This window comes from Bactrocera tryoni, chromosome 4 (assembly GCF_016617805.1).
Source record: "Bactrocera tryoni isolate S06 chromosome 4, CSIRO_BtryS06_freeze2, whole genome shotgun sequence".
Classification (NCBI taxonomy): Eukaryota; Metazoa; Arthropoda; class Insecta; order Diptera; family Tephritidae; genus Bactrocera; species Bactrocera tryoni.
The window spans coordinates 7,215,208-7,240,604 of NC_052502.1; the positions used below are offsets into that span (position 1 = coordinate 7,215,208).

The 25,397-nt window shown below is 40.4% G+C and overlaps 3 protein-coding genes across 3 annotated transcripts in view; 1 reads left to right on the forward strand and 2 right to left on the reverse strand.

Annotated features, from left to right (window-relative positions):
* LOC120775130 (nascent polypeptide-associated complex subunit alpha, muscle-specific form) overlaps positions 1–9,510 on the forward strand; it is a 64,720-nt gene extending 55,210 nt beyond the window's left edge. Inside the window, exons 2-10 of the mRNA XM_040105158.1 lie at positions 2,188–6,497; positions 6,560–6,680; positions 6,749–7,074; positions 7,141–7,291; positions 7,365–7,783; positions 8,007–8,169; positions 8,243–8,592; positions 8,696–8,961; positions 9,025–9,510. Coding sequence (XP_039961092.1) covers positions 2,188–6,497; positions 6,560–6,680; positions 6,749–7,074; positions 7,141–7,291; positions 7,365–7,783; positions 8,007–8,169; positions 8,243–8,592; positions 8,696–8,961; positions 9,025–9,178 — 6,260 coding nt within the window. The 3' untranslated portion in view covers positions 9,179–9,510. The remainder of the gene's footprint in view (positions 1–2,187; positions 6,498–6,559; positions 6,681–6,748; positions 7,075–7,140; positions 7,292–7,364; positions 7,784–8,006; positions 8,170–8,242; positions 8,593–8,695; positions 8,962–9,024) is intronic.
* A 10-nt stretch (positions 9,511–9,520) lies between these two features.
* LOC120775132 lies at positions 9,521–13,326 on the reverse strand. The gene is made up of 5 exons (XM_040105162.1): positions 12,406–13,326; positions 12,012–12,337; positions 11,821–11,941; positions 9,819–10,028; positions 9,521–9,758 (listed from the first exon to the last, which is right to left on the reverse strand). Exons 1-4 carry the CDS (start codon positions 12,703–12,705, stop codon positions 9,828–9,830), a joined length of 948 nt encoding a protein of 315 aa, XP_039961096.1. The 5' UTR covers positions 12,706–13,326; the 3' UTR covers positions 9,521–9,758; positions 9,819–9,827.
* A 3,209-nt stretch (positions 13,327–16,535) lies between these two features.
* Positions 16,536–22,654, reverse strand: LOC120775897 (paired box protein Pax-3). The gene is made up of 3 exons (XM_040106287.1): positions 22,023–22,654; positions 18,082–18,359; positions 16,536–18,021 (listed from the first exon to the last, which is right to left on the reverse strand). The coding sequence occupies exons 1-3, from the start codon at positions 22,061–22,063 to the stop codon at positions 17,072–17,074; spliced, it is 1,269 nt and encodes a 422-aa protein (XP_039962221.1). The 5' UTR covers positions 22,064–22,654; the 3' UTR covers positions 16,536–17,071.
* Between the last annotated feature and the right edge of the window lie 2,743 nt (positions 22,655–25,397).

Sequence of the window (25,397 nt, forward strand, 5' to 3'; positions counted from 1 at the left end):
TTTGCTGAGTTCTTAATAACTGTGCTAAATATGAGCACAGTTTCTTTATAGCCGCCGCTTAAGTCGGTACACCTCAGTAGTGCGTTGCGATTTTTACAATGGATTAAAATATCGATCTTAGAATTTGTCTAAATTTTTGTATTTCTAACCAAATTTGGTGTGCAGAATCATTGCGTATGCTGGAAAAGGCTTACGGTGATTCAGTTTTATCAAAAAGACAAGCCGACGAGTGGTACAAAGCATTCAAGGAAGGTCGAGAGATCGTTGAATACATGCCTCGTTCTGAACGACCTTCGATCTCTTCAACTGATAAAAGATCAAAAAAGTAAAGGATAAAGTTGTTTGAAAATCATCAGGCAAGTGTTAGAAAGATGGCAAGCGAGCTCGACATCTCTCGCGTGTTCGTTCAAGTAATTTTGGTGGATATAAAGCTGAATTTTTTTCAAAAAGAGTATCGTAAACAAGTCGCTTTGGAAATGTTTGATCTTGCGAATTTCGATCCCATCAGCATTATAACTGCCGATGAGATATGGGTTTATGAGTTTGACAAAACAAGTCAACAATCGTCGGATTGGAGGGAAACCGAAACCAAAAAAAAACTACGCCAAAGCCGTTCAAAAATTAAGGTGATTCTCATTGTTGTTTTCGAAATTCGTGGTTTGATGCATCATGAATTTGTTCCGGAGGGACAGACGGTCAATAAAGAGTTCTATTTGACAGTATTTTGGCATTTGAGTGAGACCATCCGTGGTAAACGGCCGAAATTGTGGAAGAACAATTCATGGATTTCACACAATGACAATGCACCATGGCATCGAGCCACGATTGTGAACGAATTTAAAACCAAAAACGCAATGAATACTATCGATTAACCACCGTATTCACCAAATTTGGCTCCGTTTGATTTTTTTTTTGTTACCCAAACTGAAATTGCCGCTCTGTGGAACCCGTTTTCAGTCGAGATATTCAGCGATAAAACAAAATTCGCTGAAGGAGCTGAAAGCTATCCTAAAAAGTGTTTATGAAAAGTGTTATTTACAATTTCCGGGTACTTTTTTGTCACAATTTCTATATGAATAGAACATTTTTCCATGTTTTTTCAATATTTACGTTTCTCTCATGCTCCATTAGTCTTTTAAAGGATTTTTCATTTGATTCTTATATATTTACTTGATATTTTATTTCCAGAAACTTAACTATACTTCTGTGTACTTAAATCCGTCTCATAGTTATTTGTATTCATATGCCTTATCTGTTTATTTACATTAATAATAAATTTAATGGTGTTTTTGGAACGATGCCGCACGCATACTTTGGCTTTTACGAACACATGAATACATACATACATACGTACATGCATAAATATAACCCGATATGGGTTGGCGTTGGTTTTCATAATGCGAGCGAATGTGATTTGTGTGATTTGTTGAATGTTTGAAACCTTGCCAAACGCCAGCTGCATATGCAATGAGCCTTCTGTTTATTTAGCATTACACTTCGTATGCAGCGCATAGCGTCTAATGCTTAACTCTGCCATCAGATCTGTGCCGCATTACCGGCTTTTTGTAGGCTAAGCGCGTAATGCGCGTAAATTGTTGAATGACCTCATGCACTTGAAAACTCTACAAGATTATATGAAATTTTGCACGATTTGCGAAGCGGCTAAATATAAACATATGTCCATAAAACATTTGTTTTTTTTTTGTTTTTAATTTTAGTTGTTTGGAATTAAAATTAGTCATAAATGAAGTTTTTTTTTTTGCCAATTTAACTAGAATTTTTGTTTTTTTTGTTGTGAAAGAATAATGAGATGTGAAAGCAACATTGTATAACAAATATTTCGGACTCATTTTGTTTATTATCTGCCTCCAACTCACACTTCTTGGACTTCCAAAATGCACATTTCTCACAAGATCTATTTTATGTTATGTGTTCTCGATTTCGAAAGACATGCAGTTTTCTCTTCTATGCACAAAAGAGATTGCCAAGAAACAATTATCATTTATAGGAAAGCTACAGGTTACTCTCATGACTATTTTCAAAGCTTTAGAGTTATTTTTTTTTACCTTCCTCTAAATTACGGAAAAATAGTTTTTACATACCTTAAATATCAGTTGAATAAGTTGAAATCTGTACTCTCTAATTAACCAGATCTCCTCTCTCTCTCTCTCTCTCTCTCTTCAACAGAACCGAAACCGCTCGTCACAATCGGCAGTGCAACCGATGTGGAGACTGAAAATTTAGACGAAATCAATTTGAACACAACTATCGAAGAAACACAATCGTCAACAGATCCCTCGGCTTTTGCAGGCAATATTGATCCGAATGCAAATCCGCTCTGGTCAGATGTAAACAATCCGCCGACGGATTCAATACTTAGTCAAGCAGCCTCATCATTCTCGGCGCTACCATCGGTGGCATCAAGCGTGCTTTCGACCTTTTCTAAACGTATTTCCGAATACTCAGCCACCAATAGCCGCGAGCGCACACCTACAAGTGATAACGGCAATTTAGCGCCACAGTTAGACATACAACCTGCGTATCTGCAGCAGCAACAGTTCCAAACGCAACCGCAACAAGAGCAGCAACAACAACAACAGTATCCATATTACAATATCGCAGCACCGCTTGCACCACCGCCCGTAGACGCTGATCCCGCGAGCGTTGCTGCCACACCATACACAAGTGCGGTAAGCAGCGCAGCACCGTCACCGGCAGCACCGAAATTTTATACGCCCACTGAGGTGCCAACTTTACCTACAGCACCTGGTGCAGCAAATCCACCACCTCCAGGAGGGCAGAATACCTATCGCTTGGCAGCGAAGAAGAAGTTGTACGCCCCCATACCTGGATTCTCGGAACAAACTGGTGGTGCTCCAGCGCCGCCAATAAATACCTTGAGCACTGCGGCGCCTTTACAGGGCATTCCACCACTGCCACCTCAACCGGCAGTGCCAACCGATCCTCTTGGCAACCCACTACAAGCCTATCCATACGAGCCAAATTATCAACAAACTGAGTCACATGCGCTAAAGCAGGAGGAGCGCAAAAGCGGCGGTCTCTTTTCGAATATTAGCAGTTTGGTGCCAAGTGGCGTGCTTCAGAACATCTCTGGCTTAGTACAGTCCGCCACCGGAACTTTTACGCAAGGCACAAATAAATCTGAAGAGCCTTCGCTGCAGTCGCCCTACGGTAATCCAGGAGCTTACCAACAACCACCTGTAGAGCCTGCAAACGTTGGCGCAGCTCAATATTTTGGTGTTAGTGTAGGAGCACCTCCCGCTTCCCAATTTTACCCCCCACCTGTAGAGGGTAGTCAGCCTGCAGCTGCATTTTTCGCACCACCCCAGCAGTCGCCACTGTTACCGCAACAACAGCAACACAGCCCTGCCCAAATCCAGGCACCAGCAGCTCCACCAACATCTCAACTATTTGCGCCACCTGCGGCCGCATCAACTCAGGCTGCGCCACTACCGCCACCTACTGCGGGATTTATATCTGGTCCACCCAAAAGTGCTACGCCAGATTATAACACAAAACGTCCATCCGCATCGACAACCCCAATCACATTCTTCGATCCTACAAAACAACCGTCCACATCGGCTTCTTTCTTTGGTGGTCCACAGCAACAAACCGTTAACCCAACGCCAGTACCTTCAACCGATATTTCGAATTTATTAGCTGGTCCAACACCGCCCTCAAATATCGTTGCTCCTCCACCGGCAGCAGCAGTCCCATCAGCAGCTGTTCCCACATTTGATTCAACACAAAAAGTATTCACGCAATTTCAACCACCATCATTGGTTGAGCCACCAACTCAACAAAGTTTAACCCCAACACCAGCGCAGTTGTTCCAACCACCTACTTCAACCGGTATACCATTATTCCAACAAGGAACTGTTGCATCAAGTATTCCCACACAGGTGCCAACAGCTTCACAAGCGGTAAATTTTACTCCGCCGCAACCCATCAACACACTTCCTCCGCCCGCAGCTTCAGCATCCGTTCCCAACAACCAAACTCCTCTGCCTCCAACAGCCGGTGGTACAACTTCATTTCGTTTGCAGAAGGGTACGCGACTTTATAAGAGTCCTTTAACTTCCGCTGAGACTGCACCAGTTCAAATACCGACTGCCATAGCCCAACCCCTTGCTCCTCCAACAAACTTTTACAATCCTTTTGAGTCTCCTGCGCCAATTAGTGCACCAAGCGCTGTCGCTCCACCATCAGTCCCATCTGTAGTACCCAGCTATTTCATCGCTCAACCTGCAGAGTCTAGTGTCGGGCTCTTTGCCGTTGATAAAGAACCCGTCCCTAAAAAAGACGTTGTAATTCCGGAATCACAAAACTTCTTTGCTAATGTTAATGTGAATCTGGTTACACCTGAAGAACCACAACTATTCCCTGCACCCACTACTGCAGAGGACGTAATCTCAGAAAGTACTATTCCACAGTCTTTAACAGCGGAAGACTTGGGAGCAATAATTCAACAACAAACTATTGAACCGGAGATTCTGCCAGTCAGCGATTTAGCGATTGAAGACAATTCTGCCACACTTGAGCCACCGTCTCTAACAAAGGAACAAGGTGAATCGCTGCACGAAGCTATAGATCAGCTTTCTTTAAGAGATCCGCCACAGGAGAAAAATAAGGAACCAGATTTCCAACTTCCTCAGAGTGTGCCAGCATCCACTGAAAAGGGAATTTCCGAAAGTGTACAAACGTCCTCATTATTCAGTCAGCAGACTTTCCATCCAGACTACCCACATACTGTGGAACCTAATTTATCTGAGCCTCAAGAGTCACAAATTCAACAAGAAACTCAATCTAAGACTAGCGCATTCATTGAAGAGCAACTCACAGCTGAAAATAAATCAGAAGACTCAATTCAGCAACCTATTCTCGAATCACAGAATCAACAATTTGAGCTGAGTCCAGTTAAGGAATCCGAATTACAAACCGCGAGTTTACCTTTCCAAGAACCTCATCTTACCAACCAGCAAACCTCACTACCCCCACCAACGTCCAACCAACCTCCAGCAGTAAATCCACTTCTGCCACCAAATCTGCCGCACGTCAATCGACCAACAACACAAATTCAAAACTCCAATCCTTTCCGTAAAAACGTTGAAGCTTCACCATTTACCTCGATTGTTCAGTCACAAAACGAGGCCCAACCGAAATTAGCGAACTTCTTTGCCGATGCGCTAGGCGTTGCCGGCCCTGGGACAACCGAATTCAATATATTTACGCCGTCACAACAGCCCCCATTAGCCAGCACTACTGAGTCACAACTGTCCACCATACCGACTGCGGATCCGGTGCAAACGCCTTTAGCCCCTGCTATAATTCCCGCTGCTGTACCAAGCGCAGCTGGCTTTTTCGGCTTCGTCGAACCGTCACAATCGAACTTCTTTCAGTCCGTACCGACGCAGCAAACAACCGAATTCCCACCACTACCGCCCCTTAGCGGTATAGCGCCACCACCGCTCGCGAGCGAAGCGCCAAGTGCAACCGAGCCGATTCCACAAACCCCGCTGGGTATTCCTCCACCAATTGGTTTTGATAATATTCTGCCACCAAATCCATTCGCATCAACACCATCCACAAATCAAGTACCAACTGCGCCGCCTCTAGCGAGCGCCGACATCGATACCGTTTCCATCGCTGAAACGCCGGTTTCTACAGACCTTCAGACATCTTCTCTTACTGGTGGCAACACTGAAACGCAGCACTCAGAAGTTGTAAATTCATTTTCGAATTATTTCAATCAAACATCAAATCCAACAACTGATAACAAACAATTACAATCAGAACAACAACAGCAGCAATTACCGCAAATTGTGCAACCAGCTGCAATCGTGCCCGCTTTGGCGGATACTACCTCTTCCTCCGCGAACTTCTTTGATACTTTTGCGCCGCAAGCAACGCAATTGCCAACGACAACTGACGCCAATTCGTTAGCAACTCAACAGCAGACAATTAGCCAATCGAACGAAGATCAACGCTTGCAGAATTTCTTCAACAATCCACCGCAACGCGAAAACAACGCCGGTGTAGGTGATCTCGGCTACGATTTGGTGCATAGTGGTCTGGCCGTGCGTCATTTGGGCTCAGTCACATCCGTTTCGAATTTAGTGGAGCCGCCCTCATCATCGTGCTCAGAGTTTTCCGAGTTGAATAACAGTAACGCGAGCGCGCGTATTCTGCCTGCTGAGTTGCAAAGCAGACGTAACCCTGAGAAAAGCATTATTTTTGCAGAGACAGAACAAGAAGTGTTGCCAGTAGCTGCTGAAACCAAGCAGGAAGTGCCAGCAGCAGCGGAACCAATAAAAATCGTCGAAACACCACTTGAGTCTACAGTCGCAAATTCCGGTAGCGAAGTGCCGTTGGAGAAGCATTACGAAGATTTGCCAGAGGAAGTCTTACGTGATTTGAGAATGGCTAATCTGTTGACGGGTGAAAAGGCTGCAGCTTCGGCACCGCCAGTGGCTGTGGTGAGTATGACCACAGGGTCTTGTTTCATTTCATAATCGCCATAAATATTTCTCTTTTGTAGCCCTACTCGCCGGCAGTCAAGCATTGGTTTTACAAACGACCATCTGGCAATAATAAGTTTCTATGGACACCCTTTAGTCACTATGACTCTGCTTTGCTGGAAATTACATTAACTATGGGCAGTAAGTCCATGCCAACCGCAACAAATCAAGTAAAAAATAAAATAACTCTCTCTTATTTACTCTCACAGGCAATGCGCCGAATATTGTCGCCGTCGAGGGTGGACGTTACGATGTCAATATAAGTGAACGCACCAAAACACCTGTCTACTGGGAGAGCACGCCGATTGAGGTCAGACGCTGTTCATGGTTCTATAAGGGCACCGACTCTAAAATGGTGCCATATGAGGAGTCCATAGCCGATTTGCTTGAAAATGAGTACAAGCAGGCGGTAGAGAGCGGCGAGTGGCATAAAAAGATCGTATTGTCTATGAATGAGCAGGTGACATTCCACGGACCCACAGTGATCGTACACTTCCAGCAGCAACAATCCAGCGATGCCTGGGGTGGCACTACAGTGAGTTAAATTTGTGGAGCAGATGCGTTGAACAAAGTTTTAATAATATATTTTCCATATCAACAGCAAACGACGACACGGCCTCGGGTGGTGAAACGTGATCTAGAAGAATTCAATATTGAACAGGGCGAGTCACAACGCGTCGATCACTTGCTGCTCATGGTGCACGGCATCGGCGATGCATGTGATCTAAAGCTGCGCAGCGTGGATGAAGTTGGTTAGTGGATCAAGCCGCCCTTTTCCATTGCAATCTGGAAAATATTTATCGTTTTCTTAATATTTCTCCTTAGTTGACGACTTCCGCAACATCGCCCAGGCTCTGGTGCAGTCACACTACAAGAATTCAACAGAGATGGGTCTAGTCGGTCGCGTTGAGGTGTTGCCCATTTCATGGCACAGTCACTTGCATTCGGAAGAGATGGGCATTGACGAGAAGCTACGTTCAATTACCTTGGAGTCTATACCGAAATTACGTAACTTCACCAACAACACATTGCTCGATGTGCTCTTCTATACAAGTCCGAAATATTGTCAGAAGATTATGAACACTGTGGCGGCATCAATGAATGAAGTCTACAACAAGTATCGTGAGCGGCATCCCGATTTCAATGGCGGTGTATCGCTGGCCGGGCATAGCTTGGGTTCGTTGATACTCTTCGATTTGTTGTGCCACCAAAAGGCACCAAAGGAGAGTGAAGAGCAGAATATGGTAAGTTTATTTTTGCCGTTTCGCTGTTAAAAATTAGCTGAAAGCAAAAGCGAAGTACCCGAGGTGAAAGTCCTCGGTACCGGATTTAAATCTATACCGTACCATTTACATAGATCCGAAAATCCTGCGAGGAACTTTTTTCTGCTGACGAAATTGCAATTTTTAACTGTTTAAAGCCATGAATTTTGCTTCATAAAAGTAAAAAAGATGCTTTTCTTTGCAGGAAAACCCCGATCAGCTCGGTGGCAGTCCCATGGATGCTAGCAACGATGACGCGAGCGTCACCAGCTATACAATGGGTCCCGCTGGCACTGGCCAACCATTTATACATTACACACAGCTTAACTTTCAACCGAAGAAATTCTTTGCACTGGGTTCGCCTATCGGTTAGTGCCGCATTTAACAAGTTGCCGTCTTAATAGCTCATTTTTTATTATTGCTTGTCTATTACTTCGTTAGGCATGTTCGTCACAATTCGCGGCATCGACAAATTGGGTGTAGACTTTCGTCTGCCAACTTGCTCCGGCTTCTACAATATATTCCATCCATTCGATCCGGTTGCCTATCGCATCGAAGCGCTGGTTAATCCAGACTTGAGCGGTGTGCGACCGGTGCTGATACCACATCACAAAGGCCGCAAACGCATGCACTTGGAGTTGAAGGAAACAATGACCCGCGTCGGTGCCGATTTGAAGCAACGCTTTTTGGATACATTCAAGAATACGCTGGAGAGTGTTAGCTTCTTGGGTGGCAGTTCGGCGCGGAGCAGTCGTGAGGCGGAAGAGAGCATGTCCAAGGAAGTGGATAAGGTAGGTGCAGCGAGTTTAGTTGAATATTTCTATGTATTCTAATGCTATAAACATTTTCATAAAAAAAATTTACAAACACACAATCGTTTAATCATTTCTATAGGTCTTGAATATGCAGATAGACGCAGAGAAACATAAAAAGTCCAACTCAACTGAAGATCAACCTGGTTCATCGCAGGGCAACACAGAAGCGTCGCGTACGCGCTCAGATTCCGTTTCGACATCGCAATCCGATTCCGAAATGGTTGAAATTGATTTCCCGCTCGGAAAATTGAACGACTCCAAGCGCATCGATTATGTGCTGCAGGAGGCACCACTCGAATTCATCAACGAATACATATTTGCACTGGGTGCCCATGTCTGCTATTGGTAAGCGGCGTCTGTTACCGCAGCAACACTTTACTTAATATTTTCATGCTTCTGTCATTGCAGGGAATCCGAAGACACGATACTCTTTGTCGTGAAAGAGATCTACACCGGCCTGGGCGTTAGTCCCGACAATCAGGTGCCACAGCAGACGATGACAATTGAGCGTCCGAGCTCGAGAAATAGCAACCCGCTATCATCTATCAGCGAGAAGCGTTGACTCATTTGACGTCTTTTAATATTCGAGCGGAGTGATGATTAAATAGTTTAAAGTTAGTGTTATAGATTCAATAAATTTGCACCCAAACTATATCGATTTTGTGCTAACAATTGAGAAAACTAAATTCCATTAAAAGTTACTGTTAACCATCTTAGCGTACATTTTCTTTAGTATTTATTCTTGTACAAAGAAAGATACCCAAATTTGTATTAACCTTGTGGCTACCTGCACTCCGTCTTCTGTATAAAGCAAATGCATCTAATTTAGCTATAATAGTTGTTGTTATATATTAATCGCTTATAAAACTACTTACTGACACGCAAAAAAAAAAACCATACGATGTAATTTTTTAACTTTTTTATTTTATTTTTTTACTAACATTGTATGTACTTGGAATTTATGCAAATTGAGCTTTGACCCAATAAAGATTATAAATATAAATGTAAAGCTGTTGTTTAATAAAATAAATTAACCATTTTAAGGGCACATGCGATTGCTTTGAAAATTTTCGGTATTCCCAAAAGCTTTTTTATTTTATTGAATATAAAATCTCTCAAAAGCTTTCTCTTTTACTGAAAAACTAAAAAGAAAAAAGGCTTGCTTTATGACAGCTAAAAAAGTCATAACTTCTGCAACTCACTGCTTCTTCTTACTCTGCTTTGCGGCTGTGAGATTTATTGACGTCCGTCTGATTAGTGTTCGAAGCTGCGGAAATTCCTTTTCCATTTCGTCCTTTCCCATTCGTTTTATGTTTTTGTACATAGAAATGATTAAGCTTTAGTTTATTCTCGTCTATAACAGCTAATTCAGATTGTGTTAATCCGTTAACAATGTTGCCGATTATACTAACCTTTAAAAGAAAATAATTTTTAATGAAAAATACCGAAGTAGCAATAAAAATCAGAGTCAAGTAAAATTTCATAAGCTCGGTCCCTTGTTAAAATTTTCGGCAATGGAAAATAATGTTCTTAATAACACTTTGAGTTCGTCTTTTTTCTTCTTTATTGGCGAAGACACCGCTTACGCGGTTATAGCCGTATTTACAACAGCACTCAAGTCGTTTCTACTTTTCGTTTCATTTCGTCGTTAAGTCCGTTAATTTTTTCCCTAAATCCGTTCTTTACCTCATCCTTCTGTTCATGTATCCATCCAACAGTTTATCTGTCCGTTTTTCAATCCATTCATACATCAAACTCCTCTTCGTCGTTTGTCCTGTGTGTTCCTCATTACGTCCATCCATTCGTTTACCTATTAATGCATTCTTCTTTTCGTCCAATCATCCATCAAACAACCGTCCATTTGTTCGCTCATCCGTCCACCTATACAACCATATCCATAGCCGTCCACATATTTCCCATAAGTCTTTCAGTTCATTTGATTGTCCGTCCACTCTTCCATTTGTTTTATCGTTCGCCCATCTCCATATGTCAGCCCGGCTATTCGTCTAAATATTCCCCCATCAGTCCAACTGTTTGTCTATAAGTCTATATGCCCAACTGATCCGCCATTGTCAGCTGTTCATCCAACCATTTGCACGTCTGCCTAACTTTTCAAATGCTAATTTTTCTGTATATTTGATAGTCTGTCCATCTGTACGCCCATACGCCCATCCATTCTTTCGTTCGCCCAACTTTTCGAAAGTCCGTTCTTCTGCTTCTCTGTCCTTCCATCTAAATATTCGCCCATCGCTCCAAATGTTTGTCTATAAGTCCATCTATCCGCCTGATCTTCTATTGCCATCTGTTTCTTCATCCATGTGTACGTCTGTCCAACTTTTTGAATTCCAGTTCTTCTATATTTTTGAATTCCAGTTCTTCTATATTTTTGAATTCCAGTTCTTCTATTTTTTTGAATTCCAGTTCTTCTATATTTTTGATTGCTCGCCCATCCATTCCTTCGTCCCTCCCGTTCTTCTGCTCGTCGGTCCGTCCATCTATATTTGGATTGCCCGTCCATCTGTTCATCCTTTCCTCCATTTGTTTGTTCGTCCACCTATATGCTCGTCCGTCTCCGTCTCTCCGTCCTTTCATACATCTATCTGTTCACCCATTCGTCCATTTATTTCGAGAATTCATTTGTTCGTTCACTATTTCTTTTACACGTTTCTCTCTCTATTCTTTCATAGTTTTGTTCTTAAGTTACAATTTCTGTTTGTCCACCGTAAGACGCCTTCTTTTGTTAGTCAAAATGGCCGAGTCTACTGTTATATGATATATACGACGACATCGACATAGTGGAATGAATTAAAAGCCACCGACTACGGTGGCTAGGTCATGACGTCAGAATGAACGAAATCACTCCAGCTCTGAAAGTATTCGATGCAGTACCCGCCGAGTGAAGCAGAGAAAGAAGAAGACCTCCAATCCATTGGAAAGACAAGGTGAAAAAGGACCTGGCTTCGCTTGGAATCCCCACATTGCAAAAAGGAGAAGAAGCGACTGGAACGTTGTTGTTAACTCGGCTTTAACCGCGTAAGCGATTGGAAGTTCGAAAAATGGCGGAATCAAATCACTGCCACACCTCCCTCACCCATACATATGTTCCTATTTTGACAATATGTTCGGACGACATATTCTTAAAAACCGCTTAGGATCTCCGTGAGTCCGTTTTTTATGTTTAATAAAATCATTGTGATTCCTTACATCAATTTTGGACCAATTCTTCACATCTCCAAAGGCATCTTTTCGCGAAGCTAATTTGGCAAGTGCTTGCAATTGTGTCTGTGGACAAGATTCGATGCTACCAATACTTTCGGCGGCCGCTCTAACATGCAAATAGAAATACATAAAGCTGCAAATAAAGCACTAAAACCCCGAGAAAATCAAAGATTTACTTGAAAGCATCCGCATGCATGCGCTCAATGTCACTTTCATTCAGATGACACACGATTTCGCCCATCGAAATTAAATCATACTCCGAATACGTCTCCGGCCCCTTGCCCAGCCACTCGTAACGTGCTTTGCTGGCAATCAACTGCATCTGTTCGTCGTTAAAACCGTTGCTCGTGTCGTTGCTCAAGGTGTGCACCCCACCGAAGGCTTCCACAATCTCTACGCGTGACATGCTGATGTTGGACAGCTCCATTACGCTGATAGCAGGTAGCACCAAACGTATCTTGCCATACACCTCCGCCGGTACATTCTCGACGCCATCGAAAGCCTACCGTGAAAATAATAAAATACAGCTTTTGTGTTTAAATATATGTGAAAGTGTCTGTGTGTGCTTACAATTTTTATTAGGCGCCACACATTCTCACTGGTATTGACCGATATGCCCTCACTGTTGGCCACACCTAGGCAGGGCTCCAAGCTCGCCCAGTCAGTATTAGTAATATCCTTGTCCTGCAGCAAAACTTGACAATCGTAATTCTGGGCATTCAGCAAACACACGTTACCAAAAAAGAGTCCGTACAACGCCACCGAATATTTAAGGCCAAACTGCATTTTGCGGAGTTCGTCAGGAGAATGTAAGACTTTGTGCATTTCGCCTTCAATTTGCGCCGAGGAGATGTATGCTTGTATAGACATACGAGTATATGCGTATAACGGTCACGCCAATCAAATGTTTGCTTTGAGTGATGCATCCAATTTTAAGAGTTCATGGGTGCTCAAATAAAATTCAATAGAGCTTTTAAAAGCTCATTTGTAAATCGAAGTTGAAAAATGTTACGTATACGCCACGTACCAATTTCACTTCAAATTATTTCCCGCAAATACTATACACGTATGTATTGAATGGCCATACACAGTATTTTCTTTTAAAAGGACGTTGGACAGAAAATGCTGAAAGGCAAATTCCAAAGTCGTACTTTTAAGGCATACCGTACTCATATTAAGTACATTGATAAATCATTTTCAATTACAAAACGTATTTTTAGCTTGTCGCAAATCCATCATGCGGGATTGCTGCGACTGAGACTGAAAATCTACATGTGACATCAGATGTAGACATCATTCATCATATAAAAATCTACTTCCTAAAGCTTTAATCAGATTATCTTCGAGGACCTGGAATCATACATCTGATTCCTTAGCAGAAACCGCCTATATTCTTCTTCATTATTGGCGTAGACCTCGCTTCCTTTTCACTCTTTGGCGTCAATTCGATATTCCAAGCGAAGCCAGGTCCTTCCAACGGAGTGAAGGTCTTCCTCTTCCTCTGCTTCCCTCGGCGGGTACTGCGTCGAATACTTTCAGAGCTGGAGTGTTTTCGTTCCTTCGGACAACATGTCCTAGCCAGCGTAGCCGCTGTCTTTTAATTCGCTGAACTATGTCAATGTCGTCGTATATGTCATACAGTTTAACGTTCCATCGAATGCGTTATTGGCCGTGGCCAACGCGCAAAGGACCATAAATCTTTCGCAGAACTTTTCTCTCAAAAACTCGCAACGTCGACTCATCAGTTGTTGTCATCGTCCAAGCCTCTGCACCATATAGCAGGACGGGAATTATGAGTGTGGTTTTTGTTCGTCAAGAGAGGACTTTACTTCTCAATTGCCTATTCAGTCCAAAGTAGCACCTGTTGGCAAGAGTTATTCTGCGTTGGATTGCCAGGCTGACATTGTTCTTGTTATTAATGCTGGTTCCTAAATATAGGAAACTATCTACAACTTCAAAGTTATGACTGTCAACAGTGACGTGAGAGCCAAGTCGCGAGTGCGACGACAATTTGTTTGATGAAAGGAGATCTTTCGTCTTGCCCTCGTTCACTAGCAGACCCATTTCCTTTGTTTTCTTATCCATTCTGGAGAAAAAAGAACCAACGGCGGTGTTGTTGAGGCCAATGATATCAATATCATCGGCATACGCCAGCAGCTATACACTCTTATAGAAGATGGGACCTTCTCTATTTAGTTCTGCAGCTCGAATTTTTTTCTCCAAGAGTAGGTTGAAGAAGTCGGTCTACAGCTGAAGAAAAAATGTTGTCTTGACGACGAGTTTCCGATCAATGCCCCATGAAACATAAAAACGTTGATAAAATATTTATGGTTGACAGTAAAGTGAAGTTGTTCGAGATAGCAGAAAAGCTCTGTGCAAATTGTGTGCGGCGCGAGCTCACTATTGCAGAAATTGTGGAAATAAGCAACAGTCGGCTGGGAAGGCTATCGCGTCTGTATATTGGAATGCGCATGGAATAATTTTTGTTGACTACCTTGAAAAAGAAAGGACCATCAACAGCGACTATGACATTGCATATCGGACCATTTGAAAGACCAAATCGATGAAAGACGGTCGCATTTGAAGAAAAAGAAAGTGAGTGAAAACGATGGCAAAAATTCAATAATTGGGGTTCGAATTGGTTTTACATCCACCGTGCTCTTAAGATCTGGCCTCAGCGACTATTTCCTGTTCTCAGATCTCAAAAGAATGCTCACTGGAAAGAAACTTTCGTACAACGAAGAGGAGATCGCCGAAACTGAGGTCCATTTTGAAGTAAATGACAAGTTGTATTATAAAAATGGTAAAGAAAAGTTGGAAGGTCGCCATAATCAATGTATCATTCTTGAAGGGAATTATGTTCGAAAAGCCAGGGGACAATTTAAGTCACCTGTTATAGATACGAACTGTACAATCGAAGTCTTTCATATAGCATCCAACATGCTCTAACTCTGAGGCATTAAATCATAAGGCTCAAAAGTATTATTGGCTGCCTTAAAAACAATAGTTAGTCTTTCGGTTAGCAAATTAAGTAATCGTTATCTCCATTTTAATATATTTTATTTTATTTGCTATAATTTATTAACATAAACATATTTTTTTATATTATTACTTAAGTAATATTTATAAGGATTAATTAATTTTTCTAATACAATGTTTCTTTAACTAGATCAATTTATTTAGATTTTAGACTATGAAAGCGTTATTTGCTAAGTTTAAAGTAATTTAAAGTTCATTAGCTTAAGAGTAGTTAAATTAAAAAATTATAAAAAATAAATAAAATAAAAAACGATTATAAAAGCATTAACAATGAATTTGACTAACACACGCTCATACTTTTATACAACCATTCAACAATTTGATCTGGAATTGATATTTACACTTTACATAAACACCGTTAACCCCCTGAATTCAGTAAGAATAGCTTACACTAATACAAATTACATAACTAGAAATGAGAGATTAGTTAAATTTATTGTTAGCTATGAGCTTGAATGAACTCACTCAGAGCAGAATTATAAGAGAGTAATTCCTCAAGCACCTCATTTTGAGTAGCAGACACTGATGAGTACCCCAGTTATGGTACTCAAAATCTCTAACTCTCCTTTGGATTTACTAACGGTAGACCATGAACAATACTTTTCAAACAGGTTTCGGGGAGAAAAAATGCCAGTTAAAATCGGTAAGCTCTCTACCTGCTTTATAAAGGGTTTTTCATAGGGATGCAACAAAAGTGGACAGATAGGGACAGCAAATGTATATATTTTTCCCGCTCTATTGACATTTCTTTTCAGTAAGGTTTGCCATTTCATCATGGGAAGATTTACGATTCAACAACGAGTCAAAATTGTTCAAAATCACTACCGAAATTTGGAGTCAGTGGCCTCAACTTTAAGAGCGCTATGTTTAATTTACGGTCGTCAAAATCGTCCTGTCTGATCAACAATTGTGCGTCTGTTGGAAAAATTTGAATCCACAGACCATTACAAATTGTTCCCGTGCCAGTATGACAAAGAAGTGCTTATTGTATCAAGAATATTGCTGCTGCTAGCGCATCATTTGAAGAAGTCTCTCACCCGTTGTTCTCAAGCGTTGGGCATCTCTGTGACGTCGCTGGGGAGAATTTTGCGAAAAGATCTTGGCCTATATCCTTACAAGATCAAACTGAAACAAGAACTGAAACCGCTTGACCACCAGAATCGTCGTATGTTCGTGAATTTGGCTGAGCAACAACTTGAAAATTATCCAAATTTTCATCGAAAAATCATCTTGATGAGGCTTATTTCTGATTGAATGGCTTCGTCAATAAGTAAAATATGCGTTATTGGTCAGGTAGCAAACCACACGTACTCCATGAGTTACCATTGCCTCCCGAAAAAATTACGGTTTGGTACGGCAGCATACATCTGTCCGTACTCTTCCGTGATGATCAAGACCGGCTCGGTACTGTGAATTGGAATCGCTACCGCTCAATGATTACCGAATATTTTTGACCCGAATTTGATGATATGGACTAGGACGATATGTGGTTCCAACAAGACGGCGCCACAAGCTACACAGCGAATATCACAATCGATTTATTGGAAACCAAGTTTGGTGAACGTGTTATCTCACGAAATGGCCCAGTCATCGGCCGATTTATGCTTGAAAACTGTCGAAAATTGGGTTCAGCGTCTAGACCTGTGATCAAAACCGTTTTTGTTTTATTTAAAAAAGCTTTGGTAGGGCTCTTATTGAAAAACCCGTTATATGTTGATTGGACAGTATTTTGGATGTTGGATTAGTAAGTTGAATATAACAGAGCTAGTCGGCACTCATGATAGTATTTGGGTTTGTGTGCACTTGGTGTGAATATACAAGTGGAAGAAAACCATTTTTGCCGTTTTGGAGGCAGCTGAAGAGAGTGCTTATTGTTAAGACCCAATATACATATCGTAATAGATATTGCTTGTAAACAATATGCTATTAATCGATGAATGATAGCCTCACTAGGTAGATGGTGTTTGAGAGTTTTCTGTGTGTCTTTTAAATAGAGCTGAGAGCCTGCCAACCTTAGACAAAGCTTCATTAAAGCATTTAGTTTTCGAAATCTTATCGCGGATCGAATAATTCCAAAAAAAGCCTTAACCATATTGTAGATTTGATGAATTGCATGCAACTGCGAAACTGTGATTTTCCATGGTTAGCCTCGATAGAGTTTTGACTTTACTCCAATCTAAGCACATTCCTTCGTATTTTAGAACTTATCATCCACCAGATCGCCAATACCGTCCACACTGATATTCAGCGATAGTGGCTTGTCTAGCGACAACAAAGAGGGTGGCGATTTGGTCTGATCGTCGTCGCCGCATAAGCTAAACGAGGGCAAATCTAAGCTCAAGGCGCTCGGGTGCTGGGAGCTATGCAGTTGACTGGAGCTGTGCATAAGATGTGATAGACTGGAATGTTGTAGGTGATGATGATGATGATGTTGTTGTTGCATTTGGTGTAGCTGATTATGATGGAGGGCATCATGTTGTTGTTGCTGATGATGCAACATTTGCATGTGATCATCGTTTTGTTGCTGCTGATGTTGCTGATGTTGCTGGTGGTGTATTTGATCCAGCGTTTGATGTACGACCACACCACAGCCATCCATCGGCGGGCCGGTTTCAAACGATAGTCCATGACTCAGATGATCCAGTGACGGCTTATCATCCAATGTCAGCGCCTGATCCAAGTTCAGAATGCATTCGGCTTTGAAGTTATCAATTGTAAATTGATCGACATTGAGAAATTTCATTTCGTCGTAAGTCGAATTTGTTGTTGCGTCCAGATCTAGAGAAGGGTTAAGACCACCGCTCAGCAGGCTCACATGATTACTCAGGCTGGTATTGTGATTGAGATGGCTGCTTTGCGGATCCGCCATATTGCTGTTATTGTTATTGGTGTTTGTAATAATTAGGGGAGGTGGCGTGTTCGATTGCGTCAGCGTATGCGACATGCTGGACATTGTACTCGTGGGCGGATAAGTTGACCACTCCATGGAGACGCCGCCGCCACGTTCCAGTTGATCGATATTGAGATTGAGAAATATATTTGGTGACATTCGAGACGGTGATAGACAGCCGCCGCCGAAGGGTGCCTTCGGCTCATTGTCCAACGAATTTGCGGACTGGGGCGGTGTGTCTGGTAACAAGGTGGTGCCTGTGGGTGGAAAGAAATATAGTTGCAAATCTATATATTGTGGTTGGTAGAAGACCTCACCTAAGGAGTTGTCCAGCTGTGCGATGGCGTTTTCATCCGCATACGTGGTCTGCGCGCCGAGACCATCTTCGGTCTCTTGCAGATTGCCACCCGGCGCATCATTACCGACTTTCTCCTGCTTCCGCCACTTGGCACGCCTATTCTGAAACCAAACTTGTACACGCGCCTCGGTAAGATCGATGCGCACCGCCAGCTCCTCGCGAAAGAAGACGTCCGGGTAGTGGGTACGCTGGAAGGCGCGCTCTAGCTCTAGCAGCTGCAATGAGTTGAATGTGGTTCTGCAATAAAACGGTAAGAAACATATGAAAAATGGCGGCGAAAAGTGACAAGTAAGGTCCACACAGTGTATTTTGCTTTTTGAGTTATCTACAGTGGCGTGCTCAACAAAATTACCACTTACCCACCCCCACCCCCGTACAGTCAACTATTGTTCTCGTCTATGTACTTGTCGATTTCGTCGTGTTGTATTACTGTCAGTTGGTTCAATGTACTTGTTGTGCTTCGCCATAATGCTTAGTCAGTCGGTCACTTGGAATTTATTTTTTGAAATTTGTATTTTCCTCGTACTCTTCTTTTAGCTTTTGCTTGTCTACTTTTGCCATTTCTTCTCACCACCAATATTTTTCTCTAATCCTCGATGGGTAATCGCTGGCAAAGAGGAATTGTAAAACGTGTAAAAATATATACGAAACCTAAGCGCTTTCTACGCTCTTCTTTTATGATCATTTCTACCAACTAAGATTTTTCATTTTGGCGTATTTTCGTTCTGTGTGAAAGAAAGTAGAGAAAATATGTAACAATTCATCACCATCGTCAGCGTGAAATCCCTTAGACATGATGTAATCATGTATTTCTATATAAGTACGTATGCATGTTTAGCTAGTTCTTTTCAATATCGATTCTAGGGATTTGTTTTTATTTGCCACAGCTTTTTATATACATATGAACTTATAAATTTATTTGGTTATTTTGACATATAATAAAAGTTAAGCTATGAAACAGAATAATAGAACATACAGTACCCCGCCAACCCATTAGAAACAAATAAAATTATTCATATAGTTTCTCGTTCACAGTCAAATAAACCAAAAATTATTACGATATGAGAATGGATTTTTTTGAATAATACTCGTATTTACATATATGGAATAACAGTTTTTCATAAAATTTAGAAAAACTTCAATTTTTTAGTATTTGTTTGACAAACCTTTATTTTTAATAACATTCTTCACTCTTTGAGGCTTACTATTTAAGCAATTCTTTATTATTAGAGCGGAGAGTTCAGTGTTGCCAAATGTAGTAAAAAAAAACGTGTTGAAGTACATTGATGTACTTTTCACTATTCATCGATTCCTGAAGAAAATAAATCGACTCAGAACCTTTCACCAAGAAGCAGCTCCAAATCATTACACTGGGGGGATATTTTATCTTTTTTTAATGCAGGTCTCCGCATAACGTTCACTCGGTCAACGTCGCCCAAATTGACTGGTTTCTGTCACTGCTTCCAGTCGGCATTCGTCGTTAAAGATAATCTTCGTTAAGGAGAAAATCATATTAAATAGCAGGGTAACTTTGAATGGGGGACTTTTAGGGGCCTTCATCACTTTTTATGTTTACCTTAGTCCAATCCACCTTTATGTAGTTCCCCCGTTGATTTTTCATTCGCTTGGTCAACTTTGATTTCTTTGCTGCACTTATGTAAATAAAACATATATCAATATATTCAAACTCCGATTTGAATCAAAAGAATAAATAACTCTCGAGTAAAGTATGTGCGTTTTATGACTTCTTATAGGAGGTCTACTGAAAGACGCTATGTGACATTAAAGGTCACAAGGGTTTGGGTAGATAAGAGAGTGAAGAGCAAAAGTTCAGGACTTGGAGTTACTCTTAGGAAGGCCATATAAGCGATTTGACTTTTTTGAGTGAAATCATCCTCCGAAACAAAGAGACAAATAAAAATAAGAAATCTGAAGATATTTTTTAATTTTTAGGATTTGAGGTCATGCTTTGAATCGATTAAAAAACAACCATATCTGTCGAAATTCCCAACAAAACTTTCGGACTTATATATTGAATGGGGCAGGCAAAAAGTACAAAATATATCTCATTCCCACACAGTCAGGTCTACGTAACCGGAACGGACCCAAATTTTTTATTCGGTCAAGGACTGTCAACTCGGCAGAACTCTGACGCTGCAATAACTATAACAACAACCTAATATGTTAGTATATACAACAAATGGCGAAGATTCATGGAAATATTTGTTTGAATTCAAAACAGGCGAATAATATCAGTTCAATTCTATTAATAATTTCGGACACTCAGAAAGCCCTATTTTTAAGGTTTAATGCGAATAAGAAGGTCTTAATAAAAGCTTATTCTCATACTCTCTGTAAATGGTTGATACCTCGAAGCGCACAAAAGTCAATACCGTGTGAAAATGTTTTCTCCTTTGCCATCAACGAAAATATGTAAACCTCACCGATGATTACGACTTATGATTATCGTTTCTTAAGGGATTACATGGGTTTACGGAATTCAAAAATCGATGTTTTTTTATTATATTATTAAATTCGACAACACCTCTAGAATATTGTCCTAAATTTTTAAGTTGATCCGAGTAATAGTTTGGAAATACAACCTTGAGAACTTGTGCGCTCGAGACTAGCTAGGCTAAGTGCGCCGCGCTTTAAACGCGTTTTTCTCCAAACTGTGTTTTTGAAGTCGGTTGGCAAGAATTCTCGAGAACTAATAAACCGATTTTCATGAAATTTTACACAGGTCTTTCAGATACAATTCTTAAAGAGTTGGACAAAGAATTTTTATTCGATTACAACAATTTGAAAAAAGAAAGTGGCGAAATTTTCACTGAAATTTTAATTTTTTTGTAAAAATGTCTGCTAAAAATTCAATTTTCTTTTTTTTCCTTCGTTCAAGTTCTATGATAAGGTTTTAACTAAAACACGTATTTTTCGCTTTAGATGATCCTGCAAGGAGTTATCCTGCCAACGCTGGCGGATTTTTTTCCGAGGGGACACCGGAAATGGCGTCGTAAAGGCAACTTTAAAACATTTTTCTTCCACAAACTTCAGAGTTTCTTTGTTAATAGTGTAGGTTTGTAACAATAAAAAAATTCGAATAAAATATTTCATTTTTTATATGAGAAAAAAATTGTTAAAAAAGGGTTTACCCGGAAACCCATGTAATCCGTTTATGGTCATTAAAAATTGAAAAAAGAATATTCCTAAGTTTCTATGTCGGTGTAATCAAGGGTCAGTTTAAACCATTTCGCCAATACAAGCTACAAACTGAGGAACTTTTCTCAGATATGGACGACGTTTGCAGTTTGTAAAAGATTTTTCTCATTTCATGTTATTTCGCACGGTATTTCTAACCCATATTGTTCAAATAAAAGTTGTAATGAGTCATTCAAAATTGAATTATATTCATTCTATGCTATATTTTAATATGCTATGTTTTAAATAAAGTATCAATAGTAACAAAAAATGTTTTTGAGATGAGATGCGTATGAAATACCTGGACGAAGATATTATATATCAAAGATTAAATAAAATAATTAATAAAAGCGCTGAGAAAAGCCAAGTTGAGGAGCTACGGAGTTCATGCCAGATGAACCGCATTCAGGACAGATCAACGCTTAGCGCAACGAGCCATACTTCTAAGGATATGAATTATTCTTTGTGGAATTTGACTTATTATAGGTTCTGATGCGGTCAGTTGTGTTGAATATTCATTGTAAAAGAAAACTTCTTCAGTTTTTCTTGAATCGTTGGACTTTCGCTAACCGTTATATTAGAAAAAACGAAAAATAAAATGCCTACTTATTCATCTCACACTGCTAATGGCAGTGCGCAAAATTGTGTCGATAACTCTGTACTGTTGTTGTTGTTGTTGCATTTTTTCTTTCGTTTACATACCTGTATCGTCTCTGTTTTCGCTTCATTGTGCTTTTCTCCATAAGAGAATTTAACGATTTATTGGTGTCTTGACGAGCTGTGTTTCATATTCATTATTGTCTAACCACTTTTATAAGGAAACCTTAAGATACAGGCTCCTGCGCGTTCACATTTTTTCAAATTTTCTAGTTATAGCATATATTTTCGATCTACATAATTAAATGTGTATTTAAAATTCACTTGTCTTTACATAAATATATATGTAATAGTGCATTTTTGTGGATATATCTGCATGATTTTTTGAATTTTACGCAACATTTTCACATAACGATTTCTTATGAATATAAATTATAGCGAATTAAAACTCCGAAATACCATATAGTTCCATAACCTTTTTTTTAACCAAAATGCATTTAGGTAAAATATTTTCGAACAACACACACACAATGAAATATGCCCATGCAAACCGTTATGCTGGCATGTTTTGTACGATTTTACGATTTTGGTCTGCTGTATGTCCCACCGACGATGTCACCAACTAGACTAAATTAGGGGATTGTGTTGGCATGTTCTGAACTTTAGAAGTTCGCTGCGGAAGCCCTAGAAATTTATGTTCTACGACTATTCCGCTCACCGTTTTTTCCCATTTCTGCTACTTTTATTTTGAATGGTCTTTTTGTTTCAGCATTTTTAGCATTTCAGCTTTACTATTTATATTGTTATTTTGTTTTTAACACTGCCGTGTTGTTGTTGTGACGTATTATTCATTTCTAGTGTTCGGCGATTATTGTGAGATCCCCGTTGCACTTTCTACAAAAATATTTATTATCGTTGCTTATTTTTGTACTTTTGTTTACGATAGTGAGGTTCTATTGCTGTTGTTGTTGTTATTATTATTATCCTCTTTACTTTCTAAGCTATTTACATACAGACATATCTGCACACTAAATGAGGTATGTGATATGTGTAAAAAAGTAAAATCGGGGAGTAGTTAGAGGGAGATTTTATATTTTTGATGAATTTTGGTTAGCTTCTGGTAATTCTAGCCGGAAAAATATGTATTTTTGAAACCTTGTGCGAGCGTTTTTGGTTTATGATCTCATAAGCTCATGACGAGAAAGCATATAGTATTTCTATAACGGTGATAAATGCTACACTCATATCTAACAAACATTTTCAGAAGTTCATATCGCTTTAAAGAATAAATCCATTCCTTTGAAAATTTCGATTTTGTTATTCTAAATGAGTTTTCATTGAAGGCAAGACGCCTACTACAGCGACTTCTGATCCCGTCGATATCATTTTTGTAGTAATATTTTTATGATATTTAGCTTCAAAATAGGTGTCGGTCTTAGAATTCATGGTCAACCCTCCTTACTATAGTCTTCATTACTTGACTTTTTTAATTTACTAAGTATTTCTCTTTTCAAGGGCAAACTATGCTGAACTTTGAAGTATTGTACCTCTTCTTATGCTTCGTTTTACTATGAGTTACGTTAGGGAAAACAAAATGGGGAAGTCAATATTATACTGTTTGATCTTCAATAATGTCTACTAACTTTAAAAAGACATTTCATATTTTTCCAATTTAGTTAATCAGGAAGTCATGTGTAGAAGTTCACGCAAGTGAGGAAAGCTCTCTAAACGTCATTCACTTGGGAGTGCCGAGAAACGATTCCGCTACATATGGCTCAAACAGCTCAAAACTTCCGGTCTTAGACTAAGTATCCTCTGGGTAGCCAAGGCCATCCGTTGGAAGGAGAGCTATAGTGTGAAGGCAAAGCTTCCTTCCCCAGGGTTGTGCGCTGGGTTTGGGAGCCGCCACGTCAAAAACGCCCCCAATGAAAAGGAAACAACGACCTCGGATGAGAGACCTTCCTTTGCAACTCGGTATAAGGCAACTGTGGGAGGGCATTTCAAGCTCCTTACGTACACCTGCAACCCGGAGCATCATACTCTTGTAGAACACTTAGAGGTTATCTAGAGGCTGATGTCCAGAGCATACTGAATTATGGAGGGAACACTTCTCCAGCCTGCTGAATGGCAGTGAAAGTATAAGAAGATGGTGAACGTGATTTCCCAATAGTGGACATTGCATTGTCCGCCCATGAAGAACTTCGAATAGCAATTACCCGTCTGAAGAACAACAAAGCGGCGGGGGCTGATGGATTGTCGGCCGAGTTATTCAAACACGGCGGCAAGAAACTGATAAGGAGCACGCTCGAGCGTATTGTGTGAAAGATTAAAGCCCACCGCCAACAATCTGATTGGACCTTTTCAGTGTGTCTTTAGGCCTGGAAAATCAACAACTGAAAAGAGGACCGACACACAGCACCTCTTTGTCGATTTCTAAGCTATTTTTGACAGCTGAAAAGGTTTTTATGCCGCGTCTGAATTTGGTATGGGGTAGAACCTCTCCGAGCCGTTCGATGCCAAACGAGGTTTCAGCCAAGGCGACTGCCTTCAATCTATTCCTGCTGAAAATAATTCGAGCTGCAGTGCTGAATAGAGAAGGTACAATCTTCTATAAGAGCGTGTACGCCGATGATACTGATATCATTGCCTTCAACAACCACGCCGTTAGTTCTGCATTCTTCAGACTGGATACGGAAGCGAAGCAAATGGATCTGGCAGCGAACGAGGGCAAGACGCAACATGTTCTGTCATCAAACAAACAGTCACGACTTGGCTCCCACGACACTGTTGACGGTCATAACTACGAAGTCGTAGATAAATTCGTCTATTTTGGAACCAACATTAACAGCAACAACAATGTCGAAAACCAACGCAGAATAACTCTTGCCACCACGTGATACTTCGGGATGAGAAGGAAATTGAGAAGAAAAATTCTCTCTCGATGAACAAAAACTAAATTCTACAAGACACTGATCATTCCCGTCCTGATATATGGTGCAGATTATTACAATTACAATTTCATATTTAGTTTAGTTGCTCTAAGAAATACACCTGTGGAGTATATTATACTTGTAGCTTCGGGGCAGCCGAAGTTAATGCTTTTTCTAGTTTATGCTAACTTAAAAGCAAAAGGGGAATATCAAGGGAGAAATCCTGTGAATGTGTCCAGCAGGCCTCAAGCTAGCTGAAGATGAGCTATTTATTCTTAATCGCTTTTTTAAAATATTTTGTTGATCGGTATGGTTTAAAAAAATATAATTTTTCAAAAAAAAATAAAGCCAATATCTGGTGGAAATTTATTTTTTGACAGTCAGATTTTAAACAGTCTGCCTTAAAGTACACACAGTGACAGTCTTAAGACGTTCAACCAAAAATAATTTCTTCAATTTTATCACAATACTATTATATATATATTTTTTACTCTTTGGTTAGCAACTTCATAGTATAAGATGTTGCCAATGGAAGATTTCACGCACAAAC

Excerpts from the sequence above, each read along its gene's own strand:
- LOC120775132 (XM_040105162.1), bottom strand. The coding sequence starts at position 12,705 with ATGTCTATACAAGCATACATCTCCTCGGCGCAAATTGAAGGCGAAATG. Across the intron at positions 12,338-12,405 it reads TGTGGCGCCTAATAAAAATT|GCTTTCGATGGCGTCGAGAA; the intron begins GTAAGCACACAC and ends TTTTCACGGTAG. Across the intron at positions 11,942-12,011 it reads ATGCATGCGGATGCTTTCAA|AGCGGCCGCCGAAAGTATTG; the intron begins GTAAATCTTTGA and ends TTTGCATGTTAG.
- LOC120775897 (XM_040106287.1), bottom strand. The coding sequence starts at position 22,063 with ATGGAGAAAAGCACAATGAAGCGAAAACAGAGACGATACAG. Across the intron at positions 18,360-22,022 it reads CGAAAACAGAGACGATACAG|AACCACATTCAACTCATTGC; the intron begins GTATGTAAACGA and ends GTTTTATTGCAG. Across the intron at positions 18,022-18,081 it reads ACAGCTGGACAACTCCTTAG|GCACCACCTTGTTACCAGAC; the intron begins GTGAGGTCTTCT and ends TTCCACCCACAG.